Raw genomic sequence first — 22,973 nt, 5'->3', positions numbered from 1 at the left:
TGCCAGTAACTACAGCAATTCTCATCTCCCCATCAGTAAAGTGACTTGCCTTTGCTCGAGGTACCTCCATAGCAGCTCAGCTGAGATTGAAAACTCAACAATTTTTTTGGAGGGGAGAAGGGAATGGAATGTGTTCCAACATGATATGCATCGGCTTAAGTACTGCAGCAGTTACCACAGCTGTGAAAACAGAGAAGGGAGAGCGAAAAGGGAGGAGAGCGAGAAGGGAGAGCGAGAAGGGAGAGCGCAAGGAGCGCAAGAGAGAGCGCAAGGAGCGCAAGAAGAGAGCACGCACGAGAAGAGAGCATGAGAGAGAAAAGAGAGCGAGAGAAGAGAGCGAGAAGAGAGCAAGGGAGAAGAAAAGAGAGTGAGAGAAGAGCACGATAGAAGAGAGCGAGAGAAAAAAAAGAGAGAAAAGAGAGAGAGAGAGAGAGAAAATAAATAAATTGAGAGTGAAAGAAAACAAACAAATTTGGGTGCAACTTCAAACTTTACATCCAATGGATTACAGTTAGAATGCAACCACTGTTACTATGTAAATAACACAGCAGCTAATTTCTGCACAGCGAGGTCCCACGACCAGCAAATGAATGAACGACCAGGTAATCTTGTTTTGCTGGTTCTGGTTGAGGGAGAAATGTTGGCCAGGAGAACGTGCTGTTTTTCTTTGCATACTCCCTTGCGATCTGTGACAGCCACCTGAGCTTGCAGATGGGGCCTCAACACAACACACCTTTTAAAAGATAGCACCTTCAACAATGCAACATTCCCCACTGCTACACTGAAATGACAACCTAAAGTATCTATAGTGTGCGTTGAACCCACAGCCTTCTGACTTAGAGATGAGAGGGCTACCTGATTTAAGCTAATACCCTGGGTCCTAAGCAGCCACAATTTGGTGTTATGAGGGAAAACTAGATCTGTCCTAACAATTGAATGAATTTGTCAATAAACTAGGATTACAACTTGGGTACCATTCCTTGCGGACAGAACCTGACAAAATTCCATAAAAGTTCCATAAAAGCATGATCCTCTCACTCAATGCCATATTATAAAGGTGCTATTTCTTCCCTACCAACAGCAACAGAAATGTTACAGGCCTTACTTGTGCAGAATACTATACACAGTATGATATTGCCAGAGTGAAAGTAAATGGGTTAGGTTGACTTCTTCACACAAAAAAAGCTGCACCTTTGATATATTTGGGGAATATGCATACAAGGAGGACTAGATGTGGCTATCTTAGAGATGTCATGCAAGCATTTGGTGGCAAGTTGAGCATAAGATGACCTTCTACAGGGGAGCACAGAGTGCCTAAAATGCACTCCACTATCCGTTTGGAGAGCTGGAGTTTCAAACTATTTGTGGACAAACAGATTAGAACATTAAGATAAAAGCAAAAAACTGCGGGTGCTGGAAATCCGAAACAAAAACAAAAATACCTGGAAAAACTCAGCAGGTGTGACAGTATCTGCGGAGAGGAACACAGTTAACATTTCGAGTCCGTATGACTCTTCACCAGAACTAAGGAAAAATAGAAAAGAAATGAAATATAAGCTGGTTTAAGGGGGGGTGATGGGACAGGTAGAGCTGGATAGAGGGCCAGTGATAGGTAGAGATTGCCAAAAGATGTCATAGACAAAAGGACAAAGAGGTGTTGACAGTGGTGATATCAGCTAAGAAATGTGCTAATGGTGACATTAAGGATAGAAAGCAGGACGAGCAAAGGACAAATTAGAACATTGTTCATCCTGATGAAACATGGGACTAAGTACCCTAAAACAATACTATTAAGAAGCTGAAGTGTGTTACATGTTAAGAAAACATTCTACACCATAAACACACTGGTATTGAGCCATAAGAAGTGCATCTATTATACTTGCATATTTCAAAAATTTTGGGACTCAAAAGAAGGGTGCCAATCCAGTATAAAGCAATCTACCACCTAAAGAAGAGGCTCGAGCTTCTTCAGCTGACACTCAAATCCCTTGCATTGGGACAAGATCAGGCGTATGGAGATCCAAGTTTAAAACATACTACTTTGAAATTAATCTGTAGAGATCAAGTGCTGGTTGCATGTGCTGGAGCCATAGCCAGAAACATCTTAGCAGGATCTTCTCCTGTAGTCAGTCAAATAGTGCCAAGTAAAACATCTGCATTTGATTGAAAATATTGTTGCATAGGCCATCAAGGTTAACTTCCTCAAGGACAAGATGTTTCTCAACATCAAGGCAGATTGTGGTATTGCAACACTAATGTTTACATCTAAAACTGAAGAACTAGGTGGAAATCTAGTATGTCAGTGCCAAATAACTAGCTTTAATTTCAGGGCTCTTTGATTAGTTTTAACAGAGGGCACAAACAGAAGCTTATACTGAGATGGTCAAGTGGAATCTTCATGCTGCCTTGGCCTTATGTTTGAGAGAAAACACGTTAAAGAAATGGTACAGCCTCTTAAAGCTGCAGTCTTATAATGGCAACATTCCTCCATGTGGTTTTCCTCAGACTGCAGAGAAAGCAGGCGTGATAATCAATTTATGGAGATTTGAAACTACAATGAGTGCTACAAATAAAACGTTTGCCAGCTAAGATAACAAAATTAATTTAAATAAATTAAGAGTCAGTTTTAAGATACAAAAGTGTGTAACTTTTGTCTGTTTTTTTTAAAATAAACTAGGAACCTCAAATGTTAAAAACCAAATTGCAACTAGTTTTCAACCTTGCAAAGTCACAACCACTAAGGACAGTGGAAAAGGGAAGAACCTTAGACTACTCTGACATAGTCTTGAATTTTTATAGGATGGTAGTGACAGGTTGGCATATGTGGCATTCCCATGTTTTCAGAGCTGGTGTGAACATAGTGAAGGCCCAATCAAAAGGATGGCATAGCTATTTACTGTATGTACAATGTAGCAATGTATTGGAAATATAGAAAAAACACACTGCAAACACATTGCACTTCAAAAAGCAAAATTGTACATCAAAGCTTATGTATTTTAGAAGAGTCTGTTTACACTTAAACTATATGCCATAACATGTATTACAAATCTCTTGAAGCAAAAGTAATTATTTGAATATTAAACTCTTATGGTCATTTTAACCTAACCTACCCAAATGGAAACCTGTAGGATTTGGATCAGCCACCCATTTTACACCATGTCTGATATAACCTTCCACTGAATTCACCAGGCAGTGTAATATGGGCAGCCAATGTGATCCAGTTTCCTGCCAGGTGAGTTCAGTTAAAATCCACCCACACGCACCCCATCATTTGTTTCCAAAGGGCAGTCTTTAAGGTTGACAAAAATCGATGTATTCAGATCTTTTAAGAGTTGATTTGTTTTTAAATTCCTTGTGTATTGTGTATCTGGAAAAGGTCACGTGCGTATAACTTCTGCATGTTGGATCATGGCTTTATTGTTGGGAATATTTTGAAATGGGCCCATTATCTAAAGTCACTCACTAAAACCAGCATCCCATGTACAAGCTACTACCATTACAAGCCCAGTGGTATAAGAGAGAGTCAGCAGCAACAACATTAGATATGCAGGCAGCCTGTCCTAAGGCTTAAAGGCAGAATTATTAATACAATTATTTGCTACTACAAACTGGCAAGTTTTGAAATCCAAACTTAACAGCAGGTCAGTCCTACTTGTCAGAGATGAAGGACTTGCCACCATCATATAATGGTGGTGTTTTAAAATAAAATGGCAAGTGTGTTAATTGCACTGAAATTTTCACAACACAGTACTAGATTTGTGAGCAAAGTTTGTTACAGCCAGTCAACAACTAGATCAGGTCCATGTAATGCTCATAATTTAAAAGAAAATTGTTAATTAAGCACACAATGCACATATGTTTGAAATGACATTCTGTAGTGAGTTTGGCACTTTGTAACCAAACAGTTCCAAATTCCAGAGGCCTTATCTAGAGCAGCACATAACCTGCAAACATTGGGCAAACATCCTGTGCAGGAAAATGTTCCATGCTGCCAAGTATGATGAAAGGGAAAAGGGAGCATTTATCAAGAGAATTCAGTAAGGGTGAAGGACATCTTTGGACTGCTTTTCCCAATTCCTGATGTCAATCCAGTCTGGGTGCCTTCAGAGAAATCTAGTTTAACGAGAAATAGAAAAACAGTGTCAAACACAAATAGGCACAAACCTATTGAACTGTTGCAAATTAAGCCAAGTGAAACTAATAATTGTAATAATTCAAATAGGGCATTATCCTTACACTTGACTTAAATTTTTCAACCACAGTTCAGGGGCATTGTTTTTTTAAAAAAAAAATCAGAACTCCGATGAATTCAGATGCTGGGCAGAAGAAATCAAACTAAACCCCTTGCTAAAGAGAAATCCAGAGCTAGTGTCAACTAAAGCTGCGTTTTAATTGCCCGGTTTTAATCAACGCACCATTGGCAGCTGTGCCTTCAGTTACTAGAGCCCTGAACTCTGGAATTCCCTCCCTAAAACTCTCTGACATTCAACTCTTTTTTTCCCCTTTAAGACACTCCTTAAAACCTACCTCTTTGACAAAGCTTTTGGTCAATTGCCCTAATCTCTCTTTATGTGGCTCTGTGTCAAATTTTGTTCGATAACATAGTTGCTTCACAGGAGTGTTAAAGGCACTACATAAATGCAAATTATAGTTGTATTAAAAGTCAATTCAACATAAATAAGAGCTCTCATTTAAGATCATAATAACCCCATTACAGTTAATTCTACAAATCAAGGATTGAGCCCAAGACTAGTCTAATCCCAAGGATTTAATCAACTGTTATAAATGGCTTGAGCTTTGCCAAACACAATCCATTAATTACTCTGGCATTGTATATATTCTTCTATATACAATGTGCTCAAATATATATACATTCAGCAAAAATATTTGCTAAATCATATTTGATAGGAATTGTTTACCTGCAGTAAACTAAATATACACATTCTATAACTAATGTTTAATTTCTTAATATATAAATATGGGATTAATTAGAACATACAAATAATATTGCATATCATGCAACATGAAGTTGCATAACTTCAATACTCAAAATTTACCTACAAATATACCCACTGAACAAGTTTTTGATTTATATATGCAGGCATTGCATCTTAAATCAAGTAGAAAGGAGATACTACCATGTTCCATTGTTTTAAAAAAAAGTTGATGAACCGAGAATAAATTGAAGTCTTCTATGTACAAAAGTACCAAGCAGACTTCACAGGAGGGGTGTACAAACTCATGTCCCAATCCTCAGTGGTGGCACCATCCAAATAAATGTGGGCACACTGTCTGAAGGAGGAAATGAGCAAAAGCTTTCTTCCCTACGTGTGGCTGGGGGAAGAATGTTACATATAAGGAAAGAAAGAATAAAAGATCAAAATTGCATTTATATTGGTGCTTTTCATATCCTCAGCATGTCCCAAGACACTTCATAGCCAAGTGAATTACTTTTGAAGTGATTGTTTTGGTAGCTAATCATGGCAGCCAACTGCACACAGGAAGATCAAATATGAGATAAATTGCCAACTAAACCATTTTGGTGAGACAGAAATGACACCGTAAGAACTCTTTGCTCTTCTAATTGTGTCATGAGATTTTTCACATCCAGTTGAACAGGAGATCGAACCTTGATTCTAAATCTCACCTGAAAAACCGCATCTCTGACAACGCAGCCTTGGTGCTGGTCTCAAGTGTCAGATTAGTTGCTCAAGTGTGCAATGGGACTTAACTCACACCTTCTGAGACAAAGTGACACCAACATAGAACATGGGGGAGTTTGCCAGTCCATTAAAAACTATAGAATAATGCACTATGACCAAAACAAAGCAAGACACAAAAAGAAATGTTCTTTCAGTGTGTGGTGGGATAAAGTTATCTTAATTCTGATCTGGAAAATGGTAGCAATTATTTTACGTTCAGTGATTTTTCACAAGTTCAAAAGGGATGCCTTAATTTTGTAAGCATATATTTCTCTGTCAAAGCTCGGAAATTTTGTTGCTTTACCCCTACATAGAGCAAGGCACTAACTGATACTTTAAGGATGGAACAGCACCCACTCGAAAAAAAATTTCAGTTTGCACTACTGATATGAGATAACTTGCAGCATATGCATTACAAAGCTACCTTTAAAAAGGACAGAATTACAAATTCAGAAACTGCAGAAATCAGTTCTTTACAAAAAAATTTAACCAGGTGGTACGTAATTAAACTGTCCAGGTGACTTACCTACCAAATGCACCAGCCGGATTCCAGCTCTGATCTTAATCTGCTCCTCTGAGCCTACAGCAAACCACAGAGTTCTTCCTTAAAATATGCAGATTGGGGTCCGATGACATTATCAACTCCCAGCTGCAATTTTGTATGTGCGAGTGGGGAAGCCGTGGTGGCTTCCCATCAGGTGGACTCAGGTCAAGACAGGAGCGGAAACAGAAGAAGCTATTAAAGTTTTTTATTTTTCATTGTACGGCCAAGAGGGGCACTTCTGTTCCTCTGGGCTTCAAGCAAAGTTCAGGCTTCCTCCTGCCTCAGTCCTGGTGAGGCAGGGTTTCCAATTTCCACAGACCAACAGCTGCTTCCCTCAAACTGCCGCTGGGCAGTAGGTTCCTACCCGTTAAATTTCTCCTTCCATTCCGCTCCCACCCCCCCTCCCTTCCCAACGCCCACAATGGTATTTTTTCCCTAAATGCTGATTTTACACAAGGTTGTATTCATTATATAGTCCCATGATAGTGTATTAAAGGAATACTCTGCATACAGCATCCCACTACCAGTTCCATTTATTTTCACAGTCGTCCCTAAACTGACAGTGACATTTTAGAATCTTAATCTCATTAACATTAATAATCAAAGTGAAAGCATGCAGTTTTGGTTTGAGATCTAATACCCACCTCTCTGTAAAATTTAGCCAGATACCCAGCTGTGTGTGGATGCCTTTGCACTGTTTGAATAGCAGTCAAAGTTAAAATCTAGAGTATCGCCATCCATAAGATCATTACGAATAATGGATTCAACATCACAGTCCAGCCTTTCAATGAACATATCGTCCAAATCACTAGGCAGCCTCTCCTGACTCACAGTAGCAAGATTCATTCTTCCGTAACCACCATTACATGGATCCATTGCATTTACTTGCAAAGACATAGGCATTTGTAGCTGACTTTTTGGTGTGGACGGATGCCGGATATTTGAAGGATGAGCCATGATGCTCACTGTTTGAGGTAAGGCACGGCCATTTATTGTGAATGAATGCTGACTATGTACTGGATGTTGCTGGATGCTGGGGTTCATCATCTTGGTGTGAACTGCCTGATTGGTATATGTTGTGGGGATCATCATACTTTGACTGGCCATCCTACTATTAGCTTGTGATACCACGGTATCTACTTGTGGCAGCATATCACTATGAGGTGGGGAGTCAGAAGTTAGTAACTCTTTAAGGAGTCCTGTCGGACAGTTATATTGGGTGATCGGTCCAAAGCTCTGTTTCTTTTCTTGAAAAGTCTGCAAAGGAATTTGCTGTAGGGGATTCATACTGCTTTGAGCATACAGGCACTTTCTGTAATCTGGGGTCTGTGAACCAATGGCTGTGTTCTGAGGTGGAAAAGAATAGCCAGTACTTTGCTGCATTAGTGACACTGATGAAGGCTGGGTAGATGCTACCATTGATGAATTTGGGGACAAAAGATTTAAGTTATCCAAAAGATCCTCCATTACATTTTCAGTCATGGAATTGTTCATAGAACTAGTCATCTCACTTAGACTTGGTAGCGTTGATGCCATTTTACTTGAGGTACCAGGATAGACTAAGGGTGACATTTGATGAACCTCACCATCCCCAATATCTTCTTGTTCTGGCATAATAGGTGAAAGCCTTCCGCTTAATGTGCTAGCATTTGAGCCAGTTCTCGTTCTGAAAGTGGTCCAGGCATCAAAGTCATCATTACTGTGGGAATTGGGACTTCCAGGCCATTTTGAGAATTGTGTTCCTGGACTATCAGCACTGCCATCTTGGCCCGCCTGAAGTGCAGCCTTTTTTTTAGCTGCTCTCCCTCTGCTTTTAGCAAACTTGCTGTTGTTATCCATGGACGCTGCTCGTCTTCTTGGAGATTTTCCACTCTTTCCCCCTTCGGGATTCAGCATCCACCAAGAACTCTTGCCAGTTCCTTCATTCTGAACTCTTACAAACTTGCTGTGCAGTGACAGATTGTGACGGATTGAATTCTACAAAATGAAATACAAATCATGGAGTCAGAACCACTTCTTCTGTGCACAGCCATTAATAGTTTGCTACGTAACTACACAATTTCTTTTGAAGTTCCTTCCTAAACAGCCCCAAATTGGTGGTGGTGGTGGGGTGAGGAGGGGAATGGGGTAAGTAGGAGAATATTCCAAATTAGCCATCAAATCATTGGGGTACAATATAGTTTTGCATTTTTTACAGCTACTCAAGCAAACAGACATGACTAGAAGCAGACCCTCTAGTCTGCATGCCCAACTGCACTACATAGCTATAGACCAGTACAAAAAATTTTACATGAGTCATAATATGGTTCACTGATTAAAAGACTTATGAAGGCTTAGTTTTCCAAGCCAGTTATTTTGCAGGAGGTATTTTGGAACTAAAATTATGGGGTAATGCAGCATTAATATAAATACTGTACATATATACACGCAAACTCAATATACTTTCCTACAAATCAGTTCACTATGCATTTTGCTAATCGATGGAACAATTCAAAATCAACTTATTTTATACTAGTTAAACGTGCAGAATAATTTTCATTTTTTCTATGGTTTTAACAGTTTATAATAATGGGCTGCCATGAGGGTGGAACCCACATTCATTATGACAGAAACATCATAACCTAAAAAAGAAGTTTTTTACTTACCCCACCCACCATAAATATAGGTTTCTAGCAACATATTCCTAGTGGCTGGAATGCAGACCAAAGTGGGGATAGGGGGACGCGCAGAGAAAGAGATGGTAGTAAGTTTGCATTAGTTTTAATCCTTTGGTTAATTAAACTAAAATTGTTCATGATCATATGCCTATTTAGGTTTTTAAGTTTGTACATTAGTTCGGTGTACATGTGGAAACTGACAAAAAATGACACCAAGCTCTACCCCACCACTACCCTTCCCAACCCTTCAACTGTCTTGTCTGACATTTAGCACTAGATGAGCAGAAATATTGGGAAGACTGAAGCCATTGTCCTCAGTCCCCACTACAAATTCCATTTCCTAGCTGACTACTCCATCCCTCATTCCGACAGCCATCTGAGGCCGAGCCAGACCATTTACAAACTTGGTGACAACATTTGACCCTAATATGAGCTTCCTAACATGCATCCAAACCATCACTAAGACAGCCTATTCGGCCTCCATAACATTGCCCAAATCCAGCCCCGCCTCAGCTCATGTGCTGCTGAAACCCTCAGACTTGCTTTTGTTGCCTCTAGATTTGACTATTCCAATCCATTCCTGGCCAAACTCCCACTTCAAACCATCATGAATTTGAGGTTATCCAAAACTCAGTCTGTGCTTTTACTTGCACTAAGTCCCATTCATCCGTCGCTCCCTGCACTCACTGACCTACAGTGGTTTCCAGTAAAGCAACTCCTCGAGCTTAAAATGACCATCCTCATTCTCAAAGCCCTCCTTTGCATCATTGCTCTCTCTCCCTAATCTTTTCCAGCCCTACAGACCTCTGGCATGTCTGTTATTTCTCTAATTCTGGCTCCCAACCTCCCTCTATTTCCCGGGTAGAATTTTCTCTCCGTCGGGGGGATTGTGCGGGGTCGGGCGCACAGCCGATTGGCACCCCCGATCGGCTGGGTGCCGCCATTTCACGTGGGCGTTCCCTGTGCGGGTGGGTGGGTGGGTGGGGGGGAGGGTTGCCTGAGTTAGGTGTGCGTGAAAGAGTGCACAAATCTCCCTGAGATTGGTTTTAAGTTTCAACAGTTTAATAAAGTGTGTTGAAAGAATTTTTTGGACATGTCCCCTCATGTGAAACTGTCACATGGGGCAGAATTTTCTGCCCAACAGGCGGGTGGGGACCCGATCCCTGCCGGAGAAGCGGGCCCCGCCGCCATTTTAAGTGGGCAGGCCAATTAAGGCCCACCCAGCGTGACGCCCGGCGGGAAGCGCTATGCGCTCCCTGTGCGGGCGGGGGAGTATTCCCCAAATGCGAGAGTGCGCTCATTCGCGCATGAAAGAGCGCACATCTCCCTGAGGCAAAGTGCTGCCTCAGGGAGACCGCTTACACTTGTACAAACATTAAAAATAGAAAAATAAAAATATCCTTAACATGTCCCCCTCATGTGACAATGTCACACGAGATGGGACATGTTAATAAATTTCACTCAAACTTTATTAAAGTTTTTTAAACCCCACATGAAACCTCATCCTGCCGGTGGATGAGGTTTCATGTTTTTTCAGAAGCCCGCTGGGGTTCCTGGTCTGCCCACCAACCTTAAGGCTGGACGGGCAGGGCCTTTAATTGTTTTAATTATCCTGTCAATGGCCTCAATTGGCCATTGACTGGTCAGTGGGCGGACCGCTGATTTGGCTGTGCCCCCGCCTTCCTGAATATTTAAATGGGACGGGATGATTTTGGGGGTTCCCCCCGATGTCATCCCGCATCATTTTGCGCATTGGCAAGCGGGCCCCGACCCCTGATCACCAACGGCAAAATTAAGTCCATTAGCTGTTACATGTGCATTCATTTTAATAAAAACTTTTCTGAAAATTTTAAATCATTCATGAAACCTCATCCCGCCCGTGGATGAGGTTCTATGAAAAATGCGAAGGTCGCCTGGGCTCTTTGCCTCAGCTCAGCTGATTGCCTTAATTGCTTTTTAACAGGCCTTAATAGGCTTTTGACAGTTCAGCAAGCGCACAGCCGAGTCGGAAAAAAATCTAAGTGATGCACGGTGAAGTCGGGGCGCATGCCCGACGTCACCCTGTGTCATTTTACGTCTCAGCGAGCGGGCCCCACTTTCGCTTGCCCCCCCTTTCTAGATGCTTCTTAAAACTTCTCTACAACAAAGCTTCTGATTGTCTGCCCTAATATCTCCATGTGGGTCAGCATCAAATTTTGTTTAATAGCACCTCTGTGAAGTGCTTTAATGACATTGTACTATGTTAAAGGCGCTGTATAAATGCAAGTTTTTGTTATTGTAGTTTCAGATGTGCCAAAATTGTGTTAAGCAGACTTCAAGTGCAATGTATAGCAATTGTTAAAACCAGTATTATGCCATTACATCCCAACTGAAAAATAACAACTGATTTTCAGCGTACAGCAGAATAAAGGATTTCATGTCCTGCTATCTTCTATTACTCCTCCATAAAACAAGGGAAACAAACAACATGAATATCATAACCCATCTCCATGATCAATGAAAAACTTCCCTTTCGTGTTAAAAATCTGAATTCAAATCTGGTCAAATGCCCTATATCTAGTCACCAACAGGAGGTAAAAAAGTAGATTTTGTGAAGAATTATGCACACAATGAATCAACAGATGTCTTAACTGCTGGCCAATGCAGAAATTCATCAATCTACATTAAAAGAAAAGACTTGTATTTATATAGCAAAAAGCGCTTTATTGCCAACAAGTACTTTCAAACTGTAACCACTGTTATAATGTAGGATTCGCTCCAAAATATAATTGATCACCTATCCAGTAATTTATGGCTTGTCTATAACAATGTTCAAATCTTCAGGCAATATCTTATTTGGTTTGCTTAGTGTCATCAGGTCTAGTCTCTAATGTTTAACAAGAGGCCAAAAATTTAAGCGTCTGCTAAACATTCTTGATCACAACTAATGTATACCACCATTTTGTGGAACTTTTAATGCAACATTCACTCCTCCTCTCCTTATAGATAAGCATAGACTGTTGAAAATTGTCGTGTCAGTAATGTGGAAAACAAGATGCTGGTTCTCTATTTTTAAGAACATTTTACACAGCTCTTGAGCTCCAAGATTTCTCTTTGTTCTATGATATGCAAAAACATTAGCAGCAGGACCAAGGGCATTAAAGTAAAGTAATCACTTATGGAATGAGGTCCATTGAGGTCACAACAACATTGCCTTATCTACACATAGTTAGCTGTTGATGGTGTATGTGAGTCTCCCTTCGCTTTTTAGCAAAAACAATTACAGACACCTACAGAGGAGCCCTGGCTCAATCTGCAGTAGTTAGATCAATGGGCGAGTTACAGGTCATGCTTCCAGCTAACAGTGCTGTCTCCTGGTGCTGCCAAACAATAAAGTCTTTTTTTCCTAACAGGAAAAGGTCTGCAGGGTTGCTACATAAATTCCTGTTTTTCAAGCGCTGACCATAAATGAAGCTGTAATTTACCAACCTGGGGAAAAAAAATGATTAAGAGGTAATCTTATGAAAATATGTCCCGTTGTTAATGATGTTGTGTCTGCTGACAGCTCCAGACACAAATACGAACCCATAAATGTCTAGCTTCTCCAAAGGAACTTGGCAAGAGAGATAATCTGGCTGACAGGTTTTTGCATTTTTCTCACTTTCCCTGTTGCATTCCGCTTTAGATACATAGCCTGCCGTGAACTACCACATGGGACAGTTGGGACTTTAAAAAAAAAATCTAATTATAGATGTTTCCACTTGCCTAGTTCGTACACAACAACTATGGGATAATATATGTTGCTATTAGTGCTTTGACAATATAGAATCAATTAATTTAAATTGGGAATGCCAAAATTTCCTTGCTGGATGCCAAAATATGATTCAGAGCCCTACCTGAGCAAAAATAAAAACGTAAAGTGACTTTAAAACCATGTGTACAACTGGCAGCAAGGATAAACTAAATGTAAGCATCAGTTTCATACTGTACCACTGTATTTATACAAAAGCAGCATTGTTCTTGATCATGGTAGAGATAAAAAGGGGATGAAGAACAGCGAATAAAATACATTGATGCTGACTGCTAGCCTTGTTTCAGGGCCAAATTCTTTGTATATTTTCATTTGATTCTGTTATTGAGATAACGCACACTACCCACAGACAAAATTCAAGTCTGTACTGGATGTTTTCGAGAATGGCATGCAAAATTTGGGTTGCACAGTTAAAATCCTTCATGGATGAACTTCAATGACTCAAGGACTATTCAAAATAGCAAGGAAATTTTTGCTGCTGAATAGAATTATTATTGAATTCTTTATACTTGTTTTCAAGTAATCTCAACTCCCTTACATACATAATGTCAATTCCGTCTACCAATTTACACTCCACCAAGATGGACATAGGAACATAGGAGCAGGAGTAGGCCCATTCAGCCAGTCAAGCCTGCTCTGCCATTTAATTAGATCATAGCAGATCACTAACTCAGCAGGACTTTCCCCATATCCCTTGATGCCATTAGTATCCAGAAATCAATAGATTTCTGTCTTGAACATGCTCAATGATTGAGCTTCTACTTAAGCATGTACTAAAAAAGAAATCTTAACCCAGTAGTACATGGTCAATGCACTGTTACAGATAGTCTTTTAGCAGTGTTGTTAAAGGACCACACAAACCCCAACTATTCTGGTAGGTGATCAAGATTTCATGCTACTAATCACAAGAAGGGCAATTCTAGTGCCCTAGTCACCATAAAAAAAGCCTGAAGTCCCTAATGCACTCAGTTCTCACTACCTTAATAGATTAAAACAAATATACAGCAGTGAAAGTCACGAGTCGAAAACAGACACTATTATTACAAAGTCATGACAAGGTTATCAACCTTAAATGTTAACTCTGTTTCTGTCTCCACAGATACTGCCTGACCTGCTGAGTATTTCTGGCATGTTCTGTTTCTTTTCATAATTTTGTTGTGTTCCTTAAAAGTAAATATTCTTTTAAAAATCACCTTGGGATTGGGCCAATCAGCATTCCTAAAATTAACCCTGTCTCCCAACATCAAGGGGTAGAAAGTCATTTAAGACAGTGGTGCAAAACGGGTGATATTGGGTTGGCCACCCATTATATTCAGTATCTGATTTTCTGTCCATTGACTGCAATGAAGTTGAATAACAGGCGTGAAGTGTAATGGGCAACCAATCCAATGTCGTCCACTTTGCGCCACTAACCGAGACTAATTTTTAAAACCCATCTCTCTATTCTTCCACCGAAAGCAATGAGACAGAAAGAAAAGGCAACACTGTCACCCAAAGTTAAACTTGACACCCAGTTGAGGAGTCGAAAAAAATGACAACCCAATTAAAAGCCCACAAGACTTTTAAATAAATTCTCATTACAAAAATAGCTATTTTTCCTCAAGATCACTTCAGGATAAGATTATCGCAGTAGCTGAGTATTTTTAAAAGCACAGAATACATTTAATGCAACTAATCATACACTATTGCATAAAATAATCATCACCTAGCATTTAAGTGTTCATAGTCCAATCTGAAGACATAAGAATATCAAAAATAACTCTGAAGTCTGCTGTTAAGGCAACTTGAAAACGTTTTTTCTGTTGCCTACAGATTTACCTCAAGGTGTTAATTACCAAATAATTCTCATTGCTACTTATATCCAAGAGGTGTTTATATTGCCATTAGTGAAAGACAGGTGGAATCTCCAGTTTGTCATTTATTTTCTCATTATTTCTGCTGCAAAACCTTTCTACTTATGTAAGATTGGTAATACTTTGTTGGAACAACTTTATTCTAAAATTAGTTTATTAAAGTCCATCAGCAATAAGACTTATAACAACCACGCTGTTCTCAGCAAGTTACCTTGAAGAAAGACTTAAATAAATGTTAATCACAAAAATTATTTTAATTAGCAGTGTTTTCACACAAAGTACATTATTGCTAATTACATAAAATCATTTTAAAATCTAGTGCCAATAAAAATTGGAAAACAGAAACCTAGACAGCAACTACAGCAAGTTATCATCTAATTAATTGGAACTTAGTTACTGTTCATACACTTTGGTTGATGACTGATGTGGAAACAGTTTAGACAAAAAGTTTCAGTGTTTGCATTTTGCCAAGGAACTTTTTTTTAAAAAAGGTTCAAAACCACAAAACTAAATTAGAAGATTAAAAGCATACAAGTTACTTAATCTTACTCCAGAAGTCACTCCTGTAACTAGATAATCCTATCACTCAAATAAATGAGGACAATGCTGGAGGACACGACTCATTGATTAGGATTATGGAAATATTAATTCTCCACAGCCAATACATTAACTTGTTTAAAGATTGCATTAGGTAACTCACTACATTCTTTTGCAGGCCAATACGAAAGAATGCATTGCCAGTGTTACAAACTGTGCTGTTGGAACAAATTAAGCAGACAGCCCAAGGAGTGGTAGATTAGTTTAATGCTCGGATGAAAGGTCACAGCCTGAAATGTTAACTCTGTTTCTCTCTCATAGTTGCTGCCGGACCTGCTGAGTATTTCCGGCATTTTGTTTTTATTTCAAATTTCCAGCATCTGCAATATTTTAGTTTTGATTTAATGTGCAGTGATTTCTATATGATAACACAATAATGGCATACCATACGTGTGACCCACCCTAACACATTAGCCCAGAAATTGCTGGAAAGCTAATGGTGAACTCATAGCATTTGTCATTATAAGCATGTAAAAAAAAAAGGAATTTATGGTGAAGAAGAGCGTTCCAATTCACTAAAAACTGTTGGACAACATGCGTCACTCTGCCATTAGCCTCATCGAAACTAAGAAAATTACCATCTTGTCGTAAGCCTTTCCCAATGTGCATCATAAAAATGTTGCAATTGTGCTGTTAATATGAATTAATCTGAATGCAGCACTCGTAATTCATATTATAAGAACCCCATTAATTATGTAATTTGTGATCCTGGTGTGACATTCAACCTTGGAGGCCCAGAAAGGGCACAATGAAATTGTGCAGTATCACTCCCCCAGACAATAGTGTTTGGAAGGATTTTAAATTTTATGTTTTTTTCTTATCTTCCTCACTTTTCTTATCTTTCTATATCTAATTTGACTCTAATTCACCCCATTTTCTTCACTTATTTGCTCTGCTTTCCTTACGTTTCCTTGTTTAAGGAGATAGACCATTAAACCAGACATCCACAAGGTCCCAGGTGCCCCGCTGACCTGCATTTGCAGCAGTTTGCTACACAATAGTACAATCTGAAAGATCAATTTTAAAATAATCCACAGTGTTTCCCACAAGATCCGCCAGTCCCACAATTGCTAGGCCATCGTGTTAAAAAAAAATGTAGTGAATGATAACACAGAAGTGCTGCATGTAAACCTCCAGGGACATTTTCACCAAGTAAATTTTACGAAGAAAAAAATTAAAAGATTGGCATCTTTGGATTATAGAAACACTAATTTTTATAAAACTGCAGTCATTTAGCATTCTGCTCACATTCTGTGACAATTTCTATTCACAGAACATTATAACCAAGATACTGCCAAGATACAGAGCAAGATATTTGCAATATAGATTGGGGTAGTACCATCGCGATCACACAAAGTGCATGCAAATATGGGGTCTAGGCAACTAAAGCCAGAACCACCAAATGGGACAAAAAGAGGGGCCAATGCACAAGGTCCCAGAGTCAGAGGAATGGAGAGCTATTGGGGTGGGGAAGGTGCTGGTGGAGGTTTTAGGGCTAGAGGAGGTTAGAGATAGAGATACAGTGAGGCAAGGGCATGACAACTTTAAAGTGGAGTGGAAGCAGGAGTTGATGTGGGATAGAATTTGGGTACAAAGCTTTAGGTGAGCTAAAGTTTATGGACAGCAGAGTAGTCAGCCAGGAGAACACTGGAACAATCAAACAACAGAAAAAAAGCAGAATACGGCAAATGCTGGAAATTTGAAATGAAAACAGAAAGTGCTGGAACTACTCAGCAGGTCAAGCAGAATCTGTGGAGAGAAACACAGGAGTTAATATTTCAGGTCTATGAACAGTTAAGTCTGGTGGTGACACAAGCATGATTGAGGATTACAATAACATACAGATGGAGTTGGAGCCGGGTTAGGCCACATTAGAGGTTGAAGTAGATAGTATTTGTCATCTCCATATTTAACTGGAAGAAATTGCAGCCCATGACAGACTGGATGTCAGAAAAAGCATGGGATAGCACACAGGGATTGGGGAATTGAGAGATATAGAATGGGGCATCAACAGTGTACATCTGACAACTGACCTCATGTCTACAGGTAATGTCACCAAGAGGCAGGCCATAAATAAGGAAAAGGAGGAGTCAATGGCATGGAGGACGGAAGAGAAGCCACTGCAAGAGGCAGGGAAATAGGCTGAAGGAGACCCCCAAGTTGGACAATGAAGTCAAAGCACTGAAGGAATATTGGCATAAAACGACCAGGCTAAAGGGAGGTTGAAAACGACAAGAAGGAATATTGTCCCATGGTCACACACTCAGATAATGTCATTTTTGGGTCGAGTTTAGTAATGGTCCTTCCTGACGGACTCTCTCTCTGCTCATGGAAGAATAATTTTGTCTGTGCTTCTGTTTATATTGTGTTAAATATGGAAGGATTGATCAATTCTTCCTTTCCCCATTTCCTTGCGATTTGTATTGCTGTACAAGAATCGGAACATAATTCTTTCTGCTCCCAAGATTATGCCAAGATGCACCTATCATTAAAACATCACTGTCTGTGGAAGTATTTTAATAGGTGCGCCAAGTAAGAGTCATACAAGATTTTGTTTTAAAATAGAAACTGGAATTGCAATTTTTTCTAGCTTGAAAACTTTCCCATGCTAAAGACTGGCTCGCCTTGTAGTCCATATTTATTTCAATTGAAGATCTTCTAAAATTGATTTTTAATGAAATCTAAAGTCTTTGGGAGTTAGATATAAATGGTTGTTGTGAATAGCAAGCCTATTACATTAGAAAAGATCATGCATTGGCAAGGGAAGTGAACTACAAACTGTATTTGAAAAATTAATGACAAAATTACAGTTCCATTTAAACTACAGATAAGTACTTTTTCTGAATAGTACAATATAACAGTTCTTTCTGTAATGAGATTTTATGTCAAAGGCAGCACTTAGAAACAAGAACCTTCCATGGCACAGCTTAATTAAAGATCTGGAAAACTTCTGTATTTCAGTTAACATTATCAAGTTGAAGAACTGACAGTCATAAATGAATAAATTCTAAGTTTTCAGTCATTTACAAGCATTGCCAAGTAGTGCTTTGAGATTTAGTCTGCACAAATTAAAAGATACACAAGTAGAGTTGCCAACTCTAGCTGGGTGTATTCTTGGAGGATTCAACACTGGTTAGAGACTGGGAATTTCACCTGGGAGTAACACCTCTCGACTTCCAAAAGCCTGTCCACCATCTACAAAGCACAAAGTCAGGAGAGTGATGGATTAATTTCCACTTGCCTGGATGAATGAAGCTCCAACAACACTCAAAAAGCTCAACATCAGGCAAGGCAAGGCAGTGCACTTGATTGACAACCCATCCACCACCTTAAACATTCACTCCCACCACCATTGCCATACTATGGTTGTAGTTTGTACCATCTACAAAATGCACTGCAGCAACTCGACATGGCTCCTTCAACAGCACCTCCCAAATCTGCAAACCTCTACCACCTAGAAGGATAAGGGCAGCAGACGCATTGGGAACAGCACCAGCTGCAAGTCACACGCCAACCTGACACAGAACTATATTGCTGTTCCTTCACTGTTGTTGGATCAAAATCTTGGAAATCCCTAAGAGCACTGTGCGTAAGTGTGCCTACACCACAAGGACTGCTGTGAGACAAGGCGGCAGCTCACCAACACCTTCAAGCGCTATTAGGAATAAGAAATTCAAAAAATGCTGGCTTTGCTCACATCCGGTGTACGAATAATATAAAAACTTGACCTCCCACTTCGAACCGTCCAGTCCTCACTCTCCCAGGACTAGATTCATGGCCATTCCATGGTCAATTGGAAAAGTCATGACTGCTAGTGAAACAGCTTTTATCCCTATCCCCAATAATTTTTATAACTAATACATGAATGTGTTCAAAGAAAATGAAAAAAAAGTTTTGCTTATTATCCCTATGCTTTCTCTCCAGTGTTGCTTGTAGCAGTGCCCTGGAGACTTATCTTCAATTCCTGGAGACTCCAGGCTAATCCTAGAGGGTTGGCAAACCCGTATTCAATTAATCAGCATGGCTTTCCTTTCTGTTCTTCCAAACTCCCTCATTACTGAAAGGCCACACCCAACTTTTGAGTGTGGGTGGAGGAGGTGTGGTTGTTTTTCTCATACTTAGATCAGTAGTAATTGCACACTGTCATGACAAAATTTTTCCTTTTGTTAGCTTCTTGGCTGTGTTTTTAAACAATATGTGTGTTTGGACTAAATATATGACCCAACTGAATTAAAATGATATTTATTCCAGTGAGATATATAATCTGGTTCCAGGTCTCCAAAAGGTAGAAACTACATGAAATGCAAAGTGAGGCAATGATTATGAGTAACTCAAACTGCTTTGCTCCTTCTGAAGACAAAGATGTGCAGCATAATTTATACAACAAAACTCCTCATCCTAGTCATTGGGTTTCAGCATCACTTTGTCATAGAGCAGGGAATTATTCCAAACCATTTTCAGTTTAGGAGATTTCTGCAACTCTATTGCTCCACCATGACTATTTTCAAACTTGACTAGGTTTATTATAAGGTTTCCTAATTATTTGGTTTATCTCCAAAACAAATTACTCAAGATACCTGCAGTAATTACACCACAGTTAACCTTCTGCTGTGATCAAGCACTAAGGACAAGAGGTACAACCAGTTACCTCAGTATAAAAACTGGGATTAGCCTGCCTTCCTTTCTTCTTCCAATCATCTGCATCTCTTTGCAGACCTTGCCTTCCAAGGAACCATTCTGTTGGTGTGGGCCTCACCTAATTTCCCACTCTTGCCTCTGCATCATTGCTGCCAGCTCTGGGTGGGAATCAGTCAGTGCAGAGAAGTGCAAATGAGACCTGGGAGTTAAATGGGCTGTGCTTTATGCTGAGAAGTCTATGGGGTTGTAGGAGGGAGGCGGGGGTGTTCCCTCCTGCTGCTCTGTCCAAATGCAGCCAGAGTTAAAATAAGAGCTCTAGGTTCAACATTTCATAATAGAATTCTTGCAGGAAACTAGCAGATGTATCCCCTAGGACAATGATTGGCCAGGAAGATGACACCATCATTATGAATACTATACAATAACGTTGCCAAAATACTCACTGTTTCAAACTATTCTTTTATGCTTGTATTTGCATCTGCTAAATACATTGAAGGACATATCCTGGCATGGTTGAAGTTTTCTTGAACATGGCCACTATAAAGGAAGACAACAACTAGTAGACCAGGACTTTCCCACTAGCCTCAGGAGGCAAAAAAAAGACCACACAGGATGTGAAAGTCAGAACAAACTGATCAGGAAACAAATTGATCAGTACCTCTAGAGCTGTCTTAGATAATATAGAACATCCACTATTAGCATCCACCTTTGTAACCAGGTTTGTAGCTTTTGACTAAGATTTTTCTCCTTAAGTTAATAAAACTGAATTGTTTGTTGTGAAAGTTAGTCTCGAAAACAATCTGCATTAAAAAGTATTTTTCTAAATACTGCAAATATTGAAATTGACACCCACAAAGCCATCACCATCAGAATTTCTTTTATATACGTAAACCATTTCCAAACTGAGGTGGCTCACCACCCTCAAGGACATTTAGAGATGGCCAATAAATCCTGGCCTTGCCAACATTGCCCACAACCCATGAACGAATATAAAAATAAATGCCAAGATTCTGTCAATTCATACATTTGATCTGGCCACTTCGAATTGTGCAAAGATTACCTGCCTGATGTCTTTTCTCGACTTATGGTACTTGTGCAGTAATAAATGCAGTAATAATTGTGGGCAGGACTACACAATGGATCAATCAAAACCAATGATTACACTTCAGAGAGTAAATTATTGTCTGTGAAGCAGTTTGGGGAACCCAGCAGGTAAAAGGAGGCCAGAACGGTTGAACCAGGTTGAGTGTATTTATTGCACTGCTTCTGGACAAGGAGGCACAGGAGTGTTTCCTCCAGGCCCAGCATGCTTACCTCTGTACTCAGCCCCCACAATCTGTCTGCTCCTAACCATCATCGGATGCCCCCACAGTCAGAGCCCACCCTGATGACAACCCATCTCCTCCCACAATCCCTCTAATCCGCCCAGAAAACTTAACTGTTCTCAGCTCAGCTGAGGTTCTGTGCCTCAGGCTTTCCCACCAATCCCATCCTTTTCTAATCAGGCTCGCCATTGGGCAGGAAACCTACAGAAAAAAAATTAAAAGGTGTCCCGCAATTTTTGACTGCAGGACCTTTGGGAAATCTGGACTTCCGGGTTTCACATCCGTAAGTCCAGACCCCCTCCCTCACACCCCAAAGGTAAAATCAGGGCCTATGAGCTCCTGTTATTGAATTTCACGCATGGCAGAAAAATTTACCTGCATCTAAATTCTCCAAACCACTCACAATCCTATCTACTACCATCCTTCAAGTCAGTGATAAAAATCCTAAACAATAAGGGGCCAAAATGTGGTATGCCACTAACAACTGCTGCCACCCAGATAACTCACCGTGCATCAGCCAATAGCTAATTCAGTCTGATATACTGCTATATACTATGCAGTAGCTTTTTATGTCAGGCAGCATTGTTCAGCCTCCTGAAATTCGTTGTTTGGTCCCTATCTGCTAGGTCTTTGACCTCTTCAGAGAAATCTAACAAATTAATTAAGCACAATCTTCTGGTCCTGAAACCATGCTGATCATCTTTAACTAACCCCGGTCTCTTAAGCTAATCTCTTCAACGATTTATCTTCACAGTTTCAAAATATTTTGCTGAAAGCAAGTAAAAGCTTACAAGTCTGCGCACTGATGGTTCATCCTTATCTTCTTTTTAAAAATATGGGTCATATTTTCTCCTTTCCAAACCTATTTCAGATTGTGTAGCATCACTACACAACACTGTGCAATAGAAAGTTGCAGGAAACTGGCAGCAGAGCTAAATTTTGGACATAGGTAAAAGGACAATGGGGGTTAATTTCAGCAAGGGCTCCCTAATCATGTGCTGCAACTCTACTACAGGATCTGCACAAAGCTCAAGAAACAGTCTGAAAGCCCATTAAGCCTGTAGAACTGCAAAAAACAAAGTCCCCAACAGATGAGTTTGCTATGTCTATTTTGTCCTCAATTATTCAGCAGGGCCTACATTTTTAAAGCAGAGTCTGTACAGAATGTAACTTGCGATTTATTTGATATCAGAATACTATCTCATCAAAACAAAAGTGTAAATTCAGTGCTCCCATGGTGAAGTTAGAGCTAATTTGCTGATTTACCAACATACATTCCCATCAAGCACAGCTCCCTGTTGGGAGCACAGGAACACTAAATTTGCCTTACATGGCCTTTTTACATTACATGTCTCCGTAGAGTTTTGTAACTGGATGTCAGTGGAATACATCGCTGATATGCTGTGATTACAACTTAAACAGGCACACTCATCACTCGTTTGCGTCATTTCTCTGGGATTTCCTTGCATCGTGTGTCAAAGTTACAACAAATGATCAGGAGAACCCTGGCAGAAATTCTGCCTCAATCTGTTTATTAGCTGAAATATCACAGTAAATGGTTTAAGTGAGACTGTAGATTAAAGTACTGTATAGGACCTGTGCATATGTGTGATTTTATAGCAATATAGTTTACATTTAGTAACTTACATTGGGCAGTATTAGCTTCTATACAACAAGATATTGGCCAGAATTGGGGAGGGAGGGGTGCGGTCAGGAAGCCAGCCGCCGCCCACAATTTCATGCGGGCAGGCCAACTAAGCGAGTGGTGGCGCTCAACGCTACCTGAGTGGGCCAGGGTGGGGGTAGTGGGCCTGGCGCGCAGTTCACTCATGTGCGTGAAACGGTGCTTCAATCTCCCTGAGGCAGC

General features: G+C 40.0%; 2 protein-coding genes across 2 annotated transcripts in view; one reads left to right on the top strand and one right to left on the bottom strand.

Moving 5' to 3' along the window:
• The window catches only part of LOC144682684 (mitochondrial ornithine transporter 1-like), a 305,919-nt gene that overhangs the window by 76,472 nt on the left and 206,474 nt on the right, over nucleotides 1-22,973 (top strand). The gene's annotated exons all lie outside the window — the stretch shown is intronic.
• The window catches only part of LOC144682679 (forkhead box protein O1-like), a 93,698-nt gene continuing 71,134 nt past the window's right edge, over nucleotides 410-22,973 (bottom strand). The window contains exons 2-3 of the mRNA XM_078545255.1: nucleotides 6,891-8,223; nucleotides 410-4,113 (exon numbers count right to left, since the gene is read on the bottom strand). Coding sequence (XP_078401381.1) covers nucleotides 6,904-8,223 — 1,320 coding nt within the window. The 3' untranslated portion in view covers nucleotides 410-4,113; nucleotides 6,891-6,903. The remainder of the gene's footprint in view (nucleotides 4,114-6,890; nucleotides 8,224-22,973) is intronic.

This window comes from Cetorhinus maximus, chromosome 7 (assembly GCF_964194155.1).
Source record: "Cetorhinus maximus chromosome 7, sCetMax3.hap1.1, whole genome shotgun sequence".
NCBI lineage: Eukaryota > Metazoa > Chordata > Chondrichthyes > Lamniformes > Cetorhinidae > Cetorhinus > Cetorhinus maximus.
The sequence above is the reverse complement of the archived record's forward strand: the minus strand, read 5'-3'. Positions and strand labels throughout refer to the sequence as shown.